This window comes from Plutella xylostella, chromosome 2 (assembly GCF_932276165.1).
Source record: "Plutella xylostella chromosome 2, ilPluXylo3.1, whole genome shotgun sequence".
Classification (NCBI taxonomy): Eukaryota; Metazoa; Arthropoda; class Insecta; order Lepidoptera; family Plutellidae; genus Plutella; species Plutella xylostella.
The window spans coordinates 4,903,545-4,922,083 of NC_063982.1; the positions used below are offsets into that span (position 1 = coordinate 4,903,545).

At 39.4% G+C, this 18,539-nt stretch overlaps 1 protein-coding gene across 1 annotated transcript in view; it reads left to right on the plus strand.

Annotated features, from left to right (window-relative positions):
• The window catches only part of LOC105382317 (R3H domain-containing protein 2), an 80,177-nt gene extending 63,572 nt beyond the window's left edge, over positions 1 to 16,605 (plus strand). Inside the window, exons 18-31 of the mRNA XM_048622090.1 lie at positions 6,420 to 6,518; positions 6,625 to 6,688; positions 7,695 to 7,789; positions 8,168 to 8,437; positions 8,808 to 8,916; positions 9,760 to 9,860; positions 10,306 to 10,402; positions 10,912 to 11,002; positions 12,481 to 12,580; positions 13,040 to 13,749; positions 14,241 to 14,332; positions 15,531 to 15,799; positions 16,184 to 16,235; positions 16,456 to 16,605. Of these exons, the coding sequence (XP_048478047.1) occupies positions 6,420 to 6,518; positions 6,625 to 6,688; positions 7,695 to 7,789; positions 8,168 to 8,437; positions 8,808 to 8,916; positions 9,760 to 9,860; positions 10,306 to 10,402; positions 10,912 to 11,002; positions 12,481 to 12,580; positions 13,040 to 13,749; positions 14,241 to 14,332; positions 15,531 to 15,799; positions 16,184 to 16,235; positions 16,456 to 16,508 (2,202 nt within the window). The 3' untranslated portion in view covers positions 16,509 to 16,605. The remainder of the gene's footprint in view (positions 1 to 6,419; positions 6,519 to 6,624; positions 6,689 to 7,694; positions 7,790 to 8,167; positions 8,438 to 8,807; positions 8,917 to 9,759; positions 9,861 to 10,305; positions 10,403 to 10,911; positions 11,003 to 12,480; positions 12,581 to 13,039; positions 13,750 to 14,240; positions 14,333 to 15,530; positions 15,800 to 16,183; positions 16,236 to 16,455) is intronic.
• Positions 16,606 to 18,539: the final 1,934 nt, after the last annotated feature.

The following is an 18,539-nucleotide window of genomic DNA, read 5'->3' on the forward strand; positions in this document are numbered from 1 at the left end:
CATGCGAACAAACTGTGAAAACCTATTAAAATCAAGCCATGAGTCATCATTATTTTGTTGTGTTACATGACTTTGTACGGCAGTTGGCTTTATTTCGGGTAACTCTGTGTGATTAGGTACTAACGGTGCCTTCAAGCTCGTTACGTCAAACTGAGGGTCATGTAGGTATGTAGGGCCATTCCACCAAAGACTATTTTCTTTTAACATACCTAAACTTTGTCCACGTGATACTATATCGGCTGGGTTATCTTTACCACTAACATGCCGCCATTGACATAGACTGTCTTTGGTAAGTTCATGAATCTCCGCGACCCTATTTTGAACAAACGTTTTCAGCAAGTTACATGGCATACGTAGCCATCCTAATACTATAGTTGAGTCAGTCCAAAATACGACGTTATCGAACTTCGATCTGAGCGAGTTAATTATCTTGTGATAAAGTCGTGCGCCTACTAATGCTCCCGAGAGCTCCAGCCGTGGAATGCTAACTGGTTGAAGCGACGCGACCTTGCCCTTGGAATAAAGTAACCTTACGGTAACAGCTGATCTGTTATCAATTGTGCGTATGTATGCGCACGAGCCATAAGCTACCTGAGATGCATCGGTAAATATATGTAGCTCTTTGCGTGTGTTGTTACAACCCATTACATAACGTGGTATGCGTATTTCATTGAGCGACGACAAACTATTTACAAACGATATCCATGATTGTGCGATATTTAATGGTACTATTTCATCCCAACCCAGCTTTAACAAATATAGACTTTGAAGTAAAGTTTTTGCTGTTGTGATCACCGGATTTATTAAGCCGATTGGATCGAAAATTTGAGATGCACCTGACAATATTTTACGTTTAGTTATATCCTCAGTCCCCCCTGAAAACTTTGTGTGAAAATACAACTCATCACTTAGATTGTACCAGCCTAATCCTAATGTTTTGCACTGACTATCTTCACCTAGTGATAACTCTTTGGCCATTTCGCTACTAGATAAATCGTTGTCAAAATTAAATATCCATTTGCGCAAAGGGAAGCAGCCTGACTGTAAAACTTTAGCCGTATCGTGACAGATTTTTAATAATTTTGATGCGCTGTCATCACCGGTACACATATCATCGACGTAAAAATCATTATTTATTGTTCTAGCTACGTCGGGGTCGTTGCATTCATTAGCAAGTTGTTTCAGACATCTACAGCTTAGGAAGGCAGCACTGGCTTCGCCATAAGTCACTGTGTTTAAATGATAAGTTTGTATCGGATCTGATGGATTATCGCGCCAGAGTATCATTTGTAGGTCACGCTGTTTAGGGTCGACGCTCACTTGTCGGTACATTTTTTCAATGTCGGCACACGCTACGTACCGACATTCCCTAAACCGTAGCAAAATACCTATCAAATCCCCTTGAATTGCTGGTCCTACGTACTGTAAGTCGTTTAGTGATTTACCACTAGAAGATGGTGTGTTTGCTTCAAAAACAACTCTTAATCGGGACGTGGTTGCATGTTCGCGATATACTCCGTGATGAGGCATTATGTAGTAGGGTGAGTTATAAGAGTCAACGCGTGTCATGTGACCTAACTTTATGTACTCATGAATAAACTCTCGGTACATAAGCTTAAGACTCTCGTTACGATTTAAACGTTTTTCTAATGCTAAGAAACGTTTCTCTGCGTGTGTGTATGAGTCACCTAAAGTGTCGGGTGAATGTTTAAAAGGTATGCGTACACTAAACCTCCCGTCAGATAACCGCGCTGTCGTCTGTACGAAGTGCTCCTCACATGCACGCTCCTCATCATTCATGTGCGTATTCCCTAACTTGCTCTCAATAGGTAACTGTTCTATTTCCCAAAACTTGCGTAATTGGGTATCTATAGCTTCCGTACTGTCTATAGACTGCGTGAAATAACACTGAACTTGCTTGCGATAGCTTGGTTCAGAATAAATAGGGCCAGAAATGATCCACCCTAATTTAGTGTTTTGAAGGAAGGGACCGCTCGATAGTCTCATTCTTCCTTCACATAACAACTCCCAAAATATGTCCACACCTAGAAGAATGTCTATGCTTTCACATTCATAGTAGGTTGGATCCGCCAAGTGAACATGATCGGGGATATCAATGTTGCAATGATCGATAGTAACAGTTGGTACTGTTGATGTGATTCGCGGTAATACGAAACACTTTATGCGCGCAATAAAGGTGCTGATTGTAGATTTTACTTGGATGTCACACAGTTGCGTACTTTCTGTGACTAATCCTCCTACACCTTGAATTTGTTGAGTGGACTGTATTGAATTTAATTTTAGTTTGTTGCATAACGACTGCGTGATAAAACTACGTTCACTACCGTTATCTAATAACACGCGTGCTTTATGAAAACAACCTGCATTGCCGGCTATCACAACTATTGCTGTCGATAATAAGACTTGTTGCACCGGAATTGAGCGAGCGGAGTTTAGTTCGAGGTGTGCGTTATGAACCTGAATAGAACTATTCTTATCATTGGAGTCAGCTGAGCTTCCTTTGTCCCCCGTCGCAATCAAGGTCAACGACTGGTTGTTTACGTTTTCACTATTACATTTGTAGTTGCAAATTAGTGAATTATGTTTTTTATCACATTTCCTACACGGACCGTACCTACATTCAGTGCTAGCGTGTCCTGACCGAAGGCAGTTTTCACACAACTTATTCTCCTGAATAAACTTTAGCCTATCCTGAATATTGCAATTCAGAAATGATTCACACGAATATAACGAGTGCTTACCGTTGCACTTGGGACATGGTTTGTTGCGATTGAAACTGTTGTGATTATGCGGTGATTTATTCTTTGTTTTTCCGGTGATGACGTTGCAGTGAATTTTAGGTGAATTTTGATTATTGTTAGGTTTTTTATTATGTTCGCGTGACGTGTAGAAACTGGTTGTAGGTTTATTGTGATTTAAATTTATTGTCTCCAACATATCCGCCCTGTCCCTAAGAAAGTTAATTAAATCGGTTATCTTTATTGACGAACTAGAATCGTTGCACATTGATAACAATCTACTTTTGTATTGTTCCCACTCACGTTCTGTTATTTGATCTAATTTGGACACGGCCATGTAAACAATGAGTGTGTCCCAATGCTCGACGGGTTCACCGAGCATTTTCAAGGAACGTATGTTTTTTAGAATGGTATCAATGAACTTTCTAATGTGGTCAGGTGATTCTTTTGATAAAGATTGCAGGGAAAACAATGATTTTACATGTGTGTGCACTAATAACCTGCTATTGTTGTACCTATTCAATAACAACTCCCATGCGATGGAGTAGTTGGCAGATGAAATTTCGATAGAATCGATCACGGATTTTGCGTCACCTATTAATGATCTTTTCAGATAATGAAGTTTACCGAAATTATCTACTTTGCTGTTGTTATGAACTAGGGATGTAAACGTGTCACGAAACTCTAACCAGTGCTCATATGAACCATCAAAGGTAGGTAGACTTATTGTAGGCAATTGAACTGATGCGCATTCAAAATTAGATGATTTTGAGCTCCCTGCAGACCTATCATCGTTGGTCATGCATTGAGCCTTAGCAAGGACACTATAATAATCCATTTCGAAGGTTTCCCGGCTTTCAATCTGACTAGATAGTTCGCTATCAGAAATATTTTCTTCAATTTTGTTTTGAATTTCGTTAAACTCGGCATACAAATTTAATGCGCCTTGCATGCGTAACTTTAATTCTGCGCGCTGACTTTCTGATAACGTTTTATCAGCAAACTTATCTACATATTTAGAAAAGTTCGTTAATCTACCTTTAATAGATCCTCTTTTCTTGTTAAGGACTTTAATTAGCTCATCTATCTTTGGTGACGTGTCCCTAGTGCTAGTCATCATGGTGCGAGTGAAAATGTGGAGTACTTACAGCTTTTAGCAGGTCGTAGCTGATGTGTAGGTAGCACAGGCACAAGCACAAGCGACAGGTGGTAAGCAGATGATGAGGCAATTTTATGGCACTGGAATGAGATAAGCACACTTTGACACAAATTGTAAGGATGGGTGAGGGCAGGATATTGCGGTCGGCCTGTCTCACCAGATGATGCGTGATGCTGCCTGCTGCTGAGTGTTGAAGCCGATCTTCCACGAGTGCGTCTTCACCGTCCAAGGAGCTGGTTCCAGCAGGTGTTCGGCGTAGAAGGTCCAGATGTTGGGGCTTAGGGCTGCGTTCATAGGCTCTCCAGTTGGTGGTTGTGGAAATGATGTAGGCGACAACTTTCTTGCGTGTAGACTTTGATTTTATTAATTATTTACAATGTTTTAAATATACAGTGGCAGTTAGGTGAGAGGCGAATTCGAATGTGTGAGTGTTAGTTGCGCGTGTGAGGTTCTACAGGCTTCTTCAATGACGTAGGCGGGACATCGTGTTGGCGTCTTCTTATTGGTCCCCGTGAATATGTCGTGATGAAGGCTGGCTCTGATTGGCTGTTCATGACGTGATATTCCGAGAGTGGCGCCATCTAGTGCTCAGTGCGTGTATTAGCTGCTCTGCTTATCAGCTAGCGTACTAGTGTGCCGTAACAATGATACACAGTTAAATTACACAATTTATCGTATTTGTTGCGACTCTAATGTTAGCTATTTACAATTACAGTTATTTACAGCTAAACCTTGCACTAGAAATCGAAAATTAAAAGCAAATTACAAATTGTTGCAACCACCACGCCAAATAAAATAAGATGGCGAATTTGTTGACGTCGCATACGCCGTTCCGCTAGAGGGCGCAAGTTTCGCAAACGCAGCGCAGGCCTGCCAACCTAACTATTCTTACTTGACGTATGGTATGAACCAATGAGACTCGTCCGCTGCAGACTCGGAGTTCTTTGACGCGACGTGATTGGACGATGGTCACTTCCCACGTCTCGTTGTTGATTCCGTCTTCCGTCTTCGCCGCTCGAGTGGGACGACTGGCACGATGCTATCTTCTTTCCCTTTCTCTCTTGCCGCGATATGAATTGGAATGGCGGGAATTGTTCTTGGTTAAATGTTCTAGATTTTGATGTTATTTCTTATTTATTGCAACAACTTCTATCTTGAAGTTGTCGAAAAATATATCACTGTATGACGTTCGGATGATTTCGCAGATACTTGATAGCTTGATTTCGCAAGTATACTGATCCTCCCGCCTTTTTAGTTCTTGCTGCATGCACGCATTGCGGCTCCCGTGTGCAATTTTATCTCGCTGTCCTTTCGCACAGGAAACTTCGTCGGATCGTTATGGACCAATGTATGTTGCGTGGACTGTAGGTTTGGCTGGCTGGTCTTCTTCATTAAAACCAAAGTTTCACAGTGAGACAGTATTTTATTTATCACAACACAAGAGCACCGTACAGCAGTTATATTGTAACAGTAGGTATAGGATACGGAAGTAACCATAAACAATAAATTAAAAATATACCTGTGTTGCCATCAACAAACCTCAGCGATCAGTTACGATCACTGAGGCCCGCTCGACTACGGACGCTTCTACGGACAAGGTATATTACAAGACAATTCACATCACACATTCTCATCTACGATTGCCATATACAAAAATCTGTTTTTTATTTTCTTAACTTACTCTAATTTTTTTTTTTATCCTAAACTTATTAATAAGTACAATATAAAAAAACTAAGTTAACTAACCTAAATTTGTGCCAATATCAATGTTAGTCTGTAAAAGAGTCCTAATACAAGTTTTTGTACTTAACTCAGTCGCATATTTAACGAGACAACGACGCGTTGAAGACATTTTTATAGGCGATCATAAGTTGCGTCGCTTGAGAGTCGCGTAGTGGGAGAAGGACCTAAGCGTCAATTCACACGTACCACAACTACACCACGTAGCAGCGACATAATGTGGTCAAGCTGTGGTTACGTGTGAATAGTGTGACAGCGGCTTTTTGCAGTTGCGTTGTGGCAGCGACAAAATGTCGATGTGGTTGCGTTGTCGCTGTCATTGCGATGTGGTAACCACGTCGTCGTGTGCAGTTAATACGGAGAACAGGTTGCCGCGGTGCCGCCGCCGCGTGGCGGCGTTGCCGTTGCGATGTGGTTGCGAATTTGCGATGTGGTCGTATTACACAGGTGGTCGATAACAACGGCAAAATGTGGCATGTGTGAATTGGATTATTCATTGTCAATACAAAATATACGCCCGACCACACGGCGTGGTTGTGGTGTGGATGTGGCTGTGGTGTGGTTGTGGTACGTCTGAATTGACCCTAAAGGTCACCGCACATAATATAAGCGTAACGTAAAAGGATCGCCTCTTTTTCTTCTGTCAACCAGTAGAACGAGAGTTCGCGAACGCCTTTTACGTTCCTTTACGTTACGCAATATGTGCTGAGACCCTAAAAAGGTAACTGAACAGTCAGCTAACTCATTGTCTATGATTGCAGACAGGTCAGCCGCTGACAAACCCAGACGGCAGCGTGTACCACTACGATCCAAGCAACCCGCCTGTAGTGTACGATGAACCAGTAGACGATGAAGATAAGGTAATATAACTTATATTAAGTTACACGTGTGTCTGTGTACCAATGAATCATTATAAAAAAAACTATGCCGAAGAATCGAATATAATTATGATTTTTGTTGTTGCAGGCTGATCAAAATAACGATAAAAGGCGGGGACGGCTAGAGAAACAACATTCATTTATCGACGCAGGTACTAACATATTTTTATTTATTACACATTTATAAAATAATAATAATCAACCAATGTGCAAATTATTCGCGACAATCGATAGATAGAGTAGATAACTCGCGAAGGTTCTGGAACATTCTATCACTTTCCAGTAGTTTCGATAAAGTTCTAGAAGGATTAGTATGGATTCAATAGATCTACAATAGTCTGGAAGCTTCTAGAACAATAGTTAGGGAATGTTCCACAACGTCCGCGAACTTTCTAGATGCTAAGTTAGGTACTTATAGTTAGTAGATAAGTATGGATTGTTTATACCTACTTAGTAATAATAATAATAAATAGTGTGACCTCGAGTATCTCTGGAACTTTCGGGAAGATCGCCCGCCGGACTATATAAAGCGAGGTGTCCGGCGCACATTAAGTTCAGTTCTAATATAAAGCTCGAACAGTGAACAACTCCAGAGACACTCGAGGTGAAAAGTGAAAATTAATACTGGTGTTTTCTTTGAATTCGTACCAACCGGAGTTTGTAATAGTTGTGAGTCGTGTCGAAGGGCTCACACAAATCGATGTAAAGATCCGACTTTCAAAAGTCGTCTATAGAGCTTCCACTATGTTATTGTATTTTTGACGTTTCCTTATGTCTGGTAAGTAAAGTTGGTTTTCATTTGCAGTCGTCAGATATGTATGGGATTTCGAATGTCAAAAAACCAATAATATAATGGACAGAGTATAAGGCCCATTATCGGTATTGACAGGCATTAGGATTTTAGGTGATGAAATAGCATTAGACATTAACATCATGGCCATAGAGTAGACATTTCCATCACAAATGTATGATTGTAGTAACAAAAATACCGCATATCGCTTTAGCTATTGAACTGTTTTGTCCCTCTCTGTCAAAGAACAAATTGTTCTCTGTCATAGAGTGAGTATTTATCTAAGTATAACAGAATGGCCACCTGACTTGCCGAATTTCGGTATAATAGCTTATGAACTGTATGCACATAATTATTCTTCCTTTCAGAGTGCGAGCTCCCACCAACGCATGAAGATAGCGCCAATCAGTTCTTCTGTGACTGTCAGAGACCGGAAAGTTGCGAGAATAGGGCTTGTGACAAGGTAATATTATAATAAGAGTACCCTTAATCATTCTTGGGTAGTATGAATGCTACACTTTAAGCCATACGTCTACTACCAGCTAAACTAAGTTATTTCGCATAGTTGAGCCAGTTTTTCATACATAGTGCATGCTTAGAGGAGGACGCATGAACGTTCGGCTTTAACCCTTTAAGTTAAGGGTTATAACCCAGAGTAAAATCAAGAGTAACCCTTGCTCTTTTATGGGGTTTAAAACGCCATGACAATCCTGTGGGCTAGTAGTTGAGATGGGAACCCACTGAAACATCAAGGTTCGATTCGCAACAGTCTAGAATTGTCAAACACATTGTCATGTCCGATATCTAACTCACAGAAACATTACCATTTTAAATGTTTCAGGTAAACACAATCCGACAGCAAGAAATACCGATCCAAGCGCCACCTAGCCCGCTAAAAACGCACTACCAACCGGAAGTACCGCCGGAACCAGAGCCGACCAATCCGACGCCGCCGTACGAGCCGCCGACCAATCACAGGCCAGTGGCGCCCGAGCCCGCCAATCAGAGGGCGGTGTGCGAGCCAATGAGCAATAGGCAGAGTGAAGTTACTAGTCAGAGGGTGAAGGAGGAGAGTTTTGTTCAGCAAAGTTATGCTTCTTACGAAAATGAGGTTAGTTGCTAAATTATTACAATTTAATACACTTTCCCCCTGATTCAAAGAAAAGTTATAGAACGTTTTATCTATTGAACTGTCCCTCTCTGTCATTGGGGTTTGTTTCCACAAAAAAATATTACAAAACAATAACTTATAAATAAAACAGTGAAAAGAAGTGGCCTTATTGATTATGGAATGTTAACTAGCCAACCTTTTTTGTTCTTGTTACTTCTGATTTATTTTTATCTTTCTAACCAAATGTACTCGTCATAAAAAATAAAGGGGCTTTCTTATTTACCTGCCATTGAGAAATATACTATACCATCTTCAGTCACTCCCATTAGGCAAGCCGAACACATCTTAAAACACCCTGTTTATACTTCAGTTGCAGAGCAACTCCCCCCAAGTGCAGCAGCAGGCGGCGGCCTACATACAGGGTGTGCAGCCAGTCGCGCTCAAGAGTACTCCGGTGCACGTGCAGGACCCTAATATACGTGAGTTTGTCTATATTTCTATACTTAAACAAATACTAAAGAAGGGAAATTTATAAACTAAACTAATATTAAAGAAGGAAAAGGTCATAAACACCTATAGAAAGCCTTGGAAAGGAATATCATGATATTTTCTGGAAACGTAAACGTAGTTTATACACTCGCCTTTTCAATTTAGGATTAGGAGTAATTTTGTGCTGTGTCGCTTTTCACTGTGCATTTGTACTCAAGTGATAAGTCGCGAGGCGTATCGCCGTTTTTAAATCAGTACAATGCACTTAGGGCTATATTTCACCGGGACACCATGGCGGCGCAACCAGTCGCCGCCACCAACAAAATGTATAAAGCGGTTGCGCAACCAAACGCACACCAGGTGAGTAACTCTCCATAGAGCTCTACAGGGTGTTGCAAAAAGGGTATACTAAGCCGAAACCTACATGTGAAGCATGGCATATCTAAGCCTGAAACTGAAATCAGAATTTGAAAATTCGCGAAAAAAAAAATTCATTTTCCATAGAAATTTTGTTGGGAAAAAAATTTTTTTGTTGGTAGCGGCGACTGGTTGCGCCGCCATGGTGTCCCGGTGAAATATAGCCCTTAGGGTACTGTGTACCGTTCATCGTTTGTGATGTCATCTAGAATCTAGTTTGCTCACTCGACTCTTCTTCAAACACATTGGTAAATGTCAGCGCCGAGATTCGAACCCGCATCTCTGGCATGAAAAGCGGGCGCTTACCCGACTGAGCTACCACCGCTTCTAATGCAGGGATACATTTTTCATTTAATTTCAAATTGGCGGCTAATGACAAGACCTGTATTCGACAGGTCACTAATTCATATTAAGCTGATTTATCATGTTTGTTTCAGGACCGATGTCTCTAACAGGCCTGATGTACCCGGGCGCCATGCCGCAGCAGCAGTACACCTATACCAACCAGTGCAGGGTGGTGAGTTATATCTCAAACTAGTATTCATCATTATCATCATCATCTCAGCCATAAGACGCCCACCACTAGACCCACTAGATCGTCCGTCCTTCTCGCGCGGGGCCGCCCAAGTAACTTACCTCAAAATGTTTTCATATTTTATCTCTTCCATCCAAAGGTTGTATGGTAGAGATTGCTTTGACCTCTTTGTAAAAAAAATCTAAGTTGTACTTGTAAGTTCAAAAAAGTTATTTTTGTATAATTTCCTTTTGGTGAAAATAAAGTGTATTATATTGTGTTTTTCGCTAGCTTGACATCGCTATTAAAATATTTTGCAGTGGAAAAATCCGAGTTAAAATGTAGCACATATTATGTTGACACAGGGTGTCTGCATCTACCATACATTCCTCTTCCTCTATAATTAATTTTGCGTATAGTACGTCTAAATAACACTGGTCTATCCTAGGAGGCGCCACTGCAGCCGCCGCTGTACCAGCCAGTGGCGCCGCCCGGCGGCGACGAGCCGAAACAGATGACACACGAAGAACCTGCCTTCCGGATAGGTGAGTTGTTTTGTCGTTATTTATGATGGAAAATTGTAAGTTAATTCGAAAGATAAAGTCGTGTTAGTTTAAAAATATCCACAGAGACAGAGAGTTGCAGAAAGGAACTTTAAGCTAATGTCGACCTCAAATACATAACTGCCTTGCTTTGATAGTATAGAGACAGACAGAGACAACACAACACACACACACTTTCCTGCAACTAATTAAACTATTTATGAGATATAAGTAATTATGATTAGATTGTCTCATTATTTTACATCGGAGATAAACATGCAAATTCCGGTTGTATAAATTGCAAAAATGTTGTATCTGACACTAAGAGGAAGCACAATATTGCACGTGTTTAAAAAAAATGCTGTGCTGTTTGAATATTATAGTAATGCAATTAGATTTTTAGAAACAAAAAAATAATATTATTTATAGTTTTTTTTTTAAACCAGGTTTATAATATGGAAAGTAAGATAAAAATAAATGTATATCGTTCTTATTGCCTCATTTAATTTCAGACGCGAGCTACCCGTACGGCCCCATAGAGCCGTACGCCCACTTCGCTCAACCCTTCCAGGCCTGCGCCGTGGAGCCCCCGCAGCACAGGAAGTGAGTACCTACTGGAGGGGTTATACAGGGTGCTGCAACCATTTCTAGCCAATATAGAGTTTCACAGGGAAAGTCTACCAAAATTCTTCAGGGTGTTGCAACTAAGCATACTGAGCCAAAAGGGGGTGACTCAGCGGGACATACTGAACAACTTTTAGTGTACGAGTTTTGGTAATTAGCGAAAAAAAGGTTCTCCATAGTTTAAATCACGTGACCAGCAAAGTTTCTAGGACGCCGCAGCACAGGAAGTAAGTAAGTTATACAGGGTGTTGTCATACCTATAGTGTATAGGGATGAACAAAAGGGGCTTCCTTTAGTGCAGTGTGGTGATGTAACGGGTAAGACACTCGACTTCCACTCGTGAGGTCGTGGGTTCGTCTCGTTATTACAGACGCGAGCTACCCCTACGGCCCCATAGAGCCGTACGCCCACTTCGCTCAACCCTTCCAGGCCTGCGCCGTGGAGCCCCCGCAGCACAGGAAGTGAGTACCCACTGCAGGGGTTATATTTACAGGGTGTTGTTATACCTATACAGGGTGTTGCAAAAAGGGTGTACTAAGTCGAAAGTGGGTGACTCAGGGGGTCATTCTGAACAGCTTTTGTTCTACGAGTTTCTAGGTAGTTTAGGTAGTAGTTTTTGCAACACCTTCTATCGGGTGTTGTCTTGCCTATAGTGTACACGGGAGTGAACCATCATAAGAAGTAAGTACCTACTGTAGGGGTTATACAGGATGTTGTCTTCCCCAATAGAGTATACAGGGGTGCGCAAAAGGTAAATAGATAAGATAGGTAAATAATTCTCCAGGCCTGCGCCGTGGAGCCCCCGCAGCACAGGAAGTGAGTACTCCATCATCAGCCAATAATCACCCACTGCTGGACATAGGCCTATCCCAAGGAGCACAACACTCGGTCCCGGCACTAAAGGCCATTCGCCTAAGGTCGTCAGTCCTGCGGGCAGGAGGGCGTCCCACGCTGCGTTTGCCTGTTCGTGGTCTCCACTCGAGAACTCGTCGGTTATCGGTTCTTCGACAGATATGACCAGCCCACTGCCACTTCAGCTTGCACATTTTGACAGCTAAGTACTTACTGTAGACATGGATGTTCAAAATAAGTATCTTATGGTGATGTATCAAATTTACTTAAGATTGATAGATAATTCTATGTGCACAAACATATAAATTACAAACAGGAGATACAAAAACACAATAATAATATGGTACAATTAGCGGCCATTTTGTTCTGACTGGCTATAATCACTGTGATAAACTAGACCATATTTAGGGCCACTTGCACAAACATATAAGATCTAGATTTAGTGTCAAATGTTGATTTAAGAAACGTCAATCCATACAAATTTATGGCTTAAATCGAGATTTAACACTAAATCTAGATTTAATATGTTTGTGCAAGTCGCGGCTATTGTCTACGAAGAAGAATATTTGAATGAAAAATACTATAATTTATTATATTCGTTTCAGCTACGGAGTGACCTACACGCAGCCGGTAGAGCAGACGGTGATGCCGGCCGCCTACCCGCTGGGGAATGTGATACTGCCGCAGCACTACCCGCAAGCACAGGTTAGTTCACTGTGTGTGTTATTAAATCCACACTAGATAGGAAAAAGTACCAATCAGCTCCCAGAAGCGCGATATTCTGAGAGACACAATAAATCATTAAAATGTTGTGTGTGTTATTTCACAGTAAGAAGAGGTTAAGGTGTTTTTTTAACAGTATCTACATGTTTATCGTAATTTTGTTGTTTGATTCCAATGTTACCTAAATTAAAAAATATCATTAAACTGCCTAATACATTCAACCATTCCAAATTAGATAACTGTAACGTTTGTATCTAAGAGCGACACAACACTCTGATCTCTGCCTTCGTCATCCCGTCACTACCAAATTATACTAGTATCAACAAGAATAAGAATTTATTATACTAACTCTGTATAGACCTGTGTAATATATCAAAGTATAAAGCAAAGTATAATATAAAACAAACAAATAATCATAACATTTATGTATTTCACTTCCAGTACCAACCGGTCCAACAACTGCAATGGCAGAACATCCAGCCAATCATAACCACCCAACCCTTACCCCCCTCCTGCGCCACCCCTCTCCAGAAACCAGTTACCCCCCCTAACATGTACCTTCCACAACCAGACTTACCTTTATACCAACCAGTATACAACCAGACCCAACCTATAACCTACCCAATTGTCCCATACCAAGGGTTTTACCAGCCAATGATTCAACAAGTCATCCCACAACAGTATTACCAGCCAGTATACCATACCATAGACAATAATATGGCTAGACGAAACAGTTTTAAATTCGATAGAAGGTCGAATAACAGTTCAAGGAACACGCCGCTAGAGGTCGCTACAGATAAAGTGCCTTACGACAGAGACAGCAACTTTAAAAAGTTTACGAAGCAAAATAGCTACCAGGATTTCCAGGACAAACGACGAACGTTTGTGAGAACCAATTCGGTGCAGGACGCGGAAATTTCTAGAAGGAATTCGCAAGAATTGGCCATGAAGATACAACAGATTAAAGAACAAATGGCTTTGATGAATACTCAAGAGAATGAGGCTAAAGTGCAAGAGTTACCTCCTCCGAGGGTAGATAAAAAGCCAGAGGAGGTTAAAAGGAGGAACAATGGTAACGGTATTTTGGGGAGTTATCCGGCGGCTGTGAACGCGGGGTATGCGCCGCATCAGCATCAAAATCAGTTTATCAAGTGAGTGGGAATTAATTTAAGGTTGCTTTATGAGGGATTTGTACTGGTTTTGCCGTTTGTATTGACGAAAAAGGTACCAATTTCCTCGGTTACTTACCTATTATTATTTTCTATAGAATGTTTTATATAAAACGGTTACTACAATACTTTAGTTTTCGTAAACTATCAAAACCTGTACAAGGCCCTCATAATTATTAATTTTTGGTTCAGGTGATGAAACAGAACATGTTTTAACTATTTACAGACTTATAGGTGAATGCTTTAAGAAATATAAATGGGGCCAATAGACATATTTATCTACAAAAGGTTCATGAAAACAACAATACAGCATGAATCCGTCTTAATTTATATTATTGCCAGTTTTTCGTTTGGCCTCACTACATAATACTTTCTTAGTTTATAATCATATCAATATTGCTGTCTGAGCAAAATAAAGTTTTTCTTTTCTTTTACAATATTATGTAATTCTAAACACAGTGTTTCCATTTCAGCATGTCGGTTCCGAACGAGGAGTCGCAGCTGAGCTCGGCCGCGCTAGCTATAGTGAACTCTATCCGGAACATACAGACCAAGAATAACCACTGTGAGTGTTGTTTACAAATTAACACTTTTTCCTAATAACTATAAATAAGAAAGTTTGTTGCTCTTTCACGTAAAAACTACTGATCGTATTCTCATGAAACTTGGTATGCAGTGAGCTGATACGCTGGATTATCAAATAGGCTTACTTATAGTTTACTGTCGCAGAATTGCAGATTAAGCTAATGTTGACATTAAATTTATGTATGTCTCTTTCTGTCCGTATACTGTCAAAGTAAGCCAGTGTTATACATTTACGGTCGACAAAAGCTTAAAGTTCCTTTCTGCAACTCAGCGTATAAGTACAGTTCCCCAAAATTGATAATGCGCATAGAAATCTTCGCCATTGTTCGGCAACGGTCGTATTTCCCGAGCGCCAGAAAACGATATGTATTAAGAGTGGTTAGGTGCATTTTCTTCATGCATTTTTTTTTTATTTATGTGTTTGGTGCTAAAAGAGATATTGATTTATCAGTAACGAAATTTGAGTTGATAATTCATAATATTAAAATTTACTTCGAAAATGTTACAGTACTTTTCAAATGTCTTACTCAAGCTGGTGTTAATATGGATGAAATAAGGTTTGAATAGCACAAGGTTTATATTAGAAGAAGAAATATGGATTTCAAACATAGGTTAAATCTCAGTTTAAAAGTATTTACAGCGCTGATCATTCACAATAATATTACAATTAGAAACTTGGTATTTTGGGTGTGGCTTGTCTATCATTATGTCAACATATATTATTGGCAAGTCTATCAATGTGACGTATATTTTATTCTTAAATGTGCCTCATAATATGGCGTCGTCAAAAATAATTAAAGTTGAAATTAAATTCACATTTGAAATTAAATTACAAGAACGATGTTTAATTGCAGCTCTTTATAATTCCACAAAAGTAATACTGATCTTGACCTTGAGACCTTTGACTGATCGGTGACAGCCACCGACCGCCCAAATTGTTTTCGATTATGTGTCACATGATATTGACTACTATTTCTTTCGAACAAGGATCAAAATGCAAGTGCTTTGTTTAAGGCTCTTACGATTCAATGATTCGGGTGTTTCCGGGAATACGACAGTTTGCGAAGATTTGCATGCGCATTACGAGTATTAATATGGGAGAACTGTACTTGGGTATTGCAAACTTGCGAACATACTTTTTTTTTCTACAATACTCACCAATGTTTTTCGATTCCCAGACCACCAAAACGAGAACCGCCGCGACTACCAACCAAAACACCACAACTCAGAAAACTACCACCACAAGCACGACTACAACCAAAACTACCAAAACGGTAGAAACCGCTACCACCGCTCTTTCGACCATGACAACAAGGAGGCAAATCCTACCACTTCCAGTACTAATTCTACCAAAGAGGACAGGAATGACGGTAGAAGAGAACACGGGTTTGGAAGGAGGTATAATAATGTGCCGTTCCAGTATAGACAACAGTATGTTTTTAGACAGGTTAGTATATTTTTTCTTCATTTATCGATAGGTAAGCTACGCAAAAGTTTAAAAGGTTTCACATAGGAATTACGGGATATAAACTAGCCTATATCCTGTAGGGATAATGTATTTATAATAGTAAAACATTTTTTCCCCGTAGTTTCGGAGCCTTTTCAATACAAGATAAAAAAATTGGAATACAAGGATAAAAAATAACCTTTTTTTGCTATATCGTGGTTATCAGATCCTTCACAAATATAACCAGCATAATTCTACTTCAGGTCATTGAACCCTGTCATTTCTGTCAGAGAAATGACTTCATTTATATTATGATAGACCAGTTGGACTCTAGTGAATTTCCGGTTTAAATGATGTCATTGTATTGTTATTGTTTTATTTCAGATGTCCCCGGCAGGCACTTGGTGCAGGCGTTCCCCGGCCCCCGTGCCGAATTGTAAGCATAAGTTAATTCTGTTTTTTAATCTCAGATAATAAATTGACAGATTCTGAACGGTTCATCATCAGTCGATTGTCCCGCGATTAAGTGACGTATCGTTCTATTGGCGGAACCATCGACTGTTGATGGACCGTTCAGAATCTGTCAGAATTAGTTTTTTAAACCGACTTTGGTTAACAAAGCCGAAGTTAATAAATTAATTATAATATTATTCCAGCTATGAACGCCCCGCGCCGCCCGCCGCCCGACCACAGAAACCAACGCCGATAACAACACACAGACACACACACATATCTTACGTTGTAAGCATTATTACATAATTTTAGGCGCATCCGGTTAAAAGAACAGGTTATGTTGCAGTTGCAGCAGCATGTCTTACTACTAGTTACAATAACTAACTACCGATGAGTAGGCTGATTTTGGTACGATTTTGACGGTTACGAAGTTACAGTCTATCGAAATTCTTTATAAAATATAGCATTAGTCCTATGACATTTGATTGACAGATCCCTATGCCTGATAAATAAATAAAGTTCGTTGTCCCTTGGAAACAAAAAAATGACAAATTAATACTATGGATTTTGACAGCTGCCATGGGGCTCATCTTATATTTTACAAAGTATAGTCATCGATATATAGGGCGTCTTGCACAACAAAGTTAAATAAAATTAAATAGTTTGTCTCTTAGCAAGAGGTCATAGATTTAATTTTATTTAACTTTGTTGTGCAAGACGCCCTTAAAGTTATTGAAACTAGCAGCTAGTATTATTCTGTGGATTTGAAGTGACTTACACTTTAAACTTCTCACACTTTCCATGAAGTATGTCTGGGTAGGCAAATGGGCATTGATGCACCCACTAAGATATGTCAGTCAGTATCAATGTAATTGGAAATATAATCCGCGCAGCTAAAGAAACAATATTAGAACGGCACAGAGGCTCATGCTATCTCGCTCTATTCGTAGGTCAGGCAATACTCCTTCCTACTCCCACTTACGTAACGTCCTCCATTTTCATAATGTTTCTTTATTTGCACGAGTTATATCGCCATTTAAAAGCACTAAAGTCAAAGTCAAATGTTTTTATTCATCGTATAAATATAAAATTTTGTGATGAACATCAATTTTTACAAACTACTCTACACTCACTCCACAGACTAATATTTGTTGCTTGTTATTCAAATATGTCGTTTCGATCCTCAGGAATTTACTTTGGCCGTCTATATACAAAAAAAATTATACAAGTAAAAAAAACCGTAATAGCCTTGTGGAATCGTTCTAAAATACACATAAATATTAATTTGGAATACACTCTGCTATGACCGCATACCAAAGAAGTGTTACAATATATTTATAATAAGGTTATAATAATGAAAACATCACAATATAATAATAATAATATATTTTACGAAAAAGAGCTGTCATGCAATGCAACCATATTTGAAAGGGGGTAATTAAATACAAGAATTTAAACAAAGATAAAAATATATTCGAGTAATATGTACGATGCTTAATTATTAATTATATTATATCTATGATTTATATACTTACATTACTTACCCCCATTCAAGGCCACACAAGAAAATTAATAGCATAAATAATAATATATTCTTCAGTAGATCTCACAGCAACCTACCTAGTCATTTTGTTTAAAAACTATAAACATAATTTCAATTTTACATATAGACTAAGTCAGTTTTATGATAGTTTTGTATGGTCTTTTCTTTGTCAGTTCACGTGATCAACATGTCTGTATTTAAAGAAGTAAGTACAGTTAACTTCATAAGTACATACACTGTTGTACCTTGTCAAACTCACAAACCGCCCTATTCATTCATGGAAACAGACGGTTTGTTAGTTTGACAAAGTAAAAAAGTGTATATAGTGTACCTATATGAAGCTGGACTTATCTATGTGTTTTGTTAATCCGAAATTGTGCAGTTTAAACTACAAGTGATGCAAAAAACTACCAATGAAATAACTTTATACAGTCAAGAAGTTATTTTAACAGTAAGGACCTGTTTCACAATGTCTGGATAATGGTTACCTGTGGGATACATGCTGTCACTAACTAAAACATAATTACAGTGAGTGACAGCATGTCTTTTATTGTGGGGTAGCCGTTATCCAGATAATGTGAAACAGGCTCTGAGTATAAAGAATTGGTTTACCAAATAGGTACCTACCATATTTCTACACACATTTGGACTTAAATAAGTAAAAATATCTTGAATGATTCAGTTTTTTGGTTTGCCCGAATACTGCCTATTGACCAAAGACGTTTGAACTTGCTGTGGTAAAAA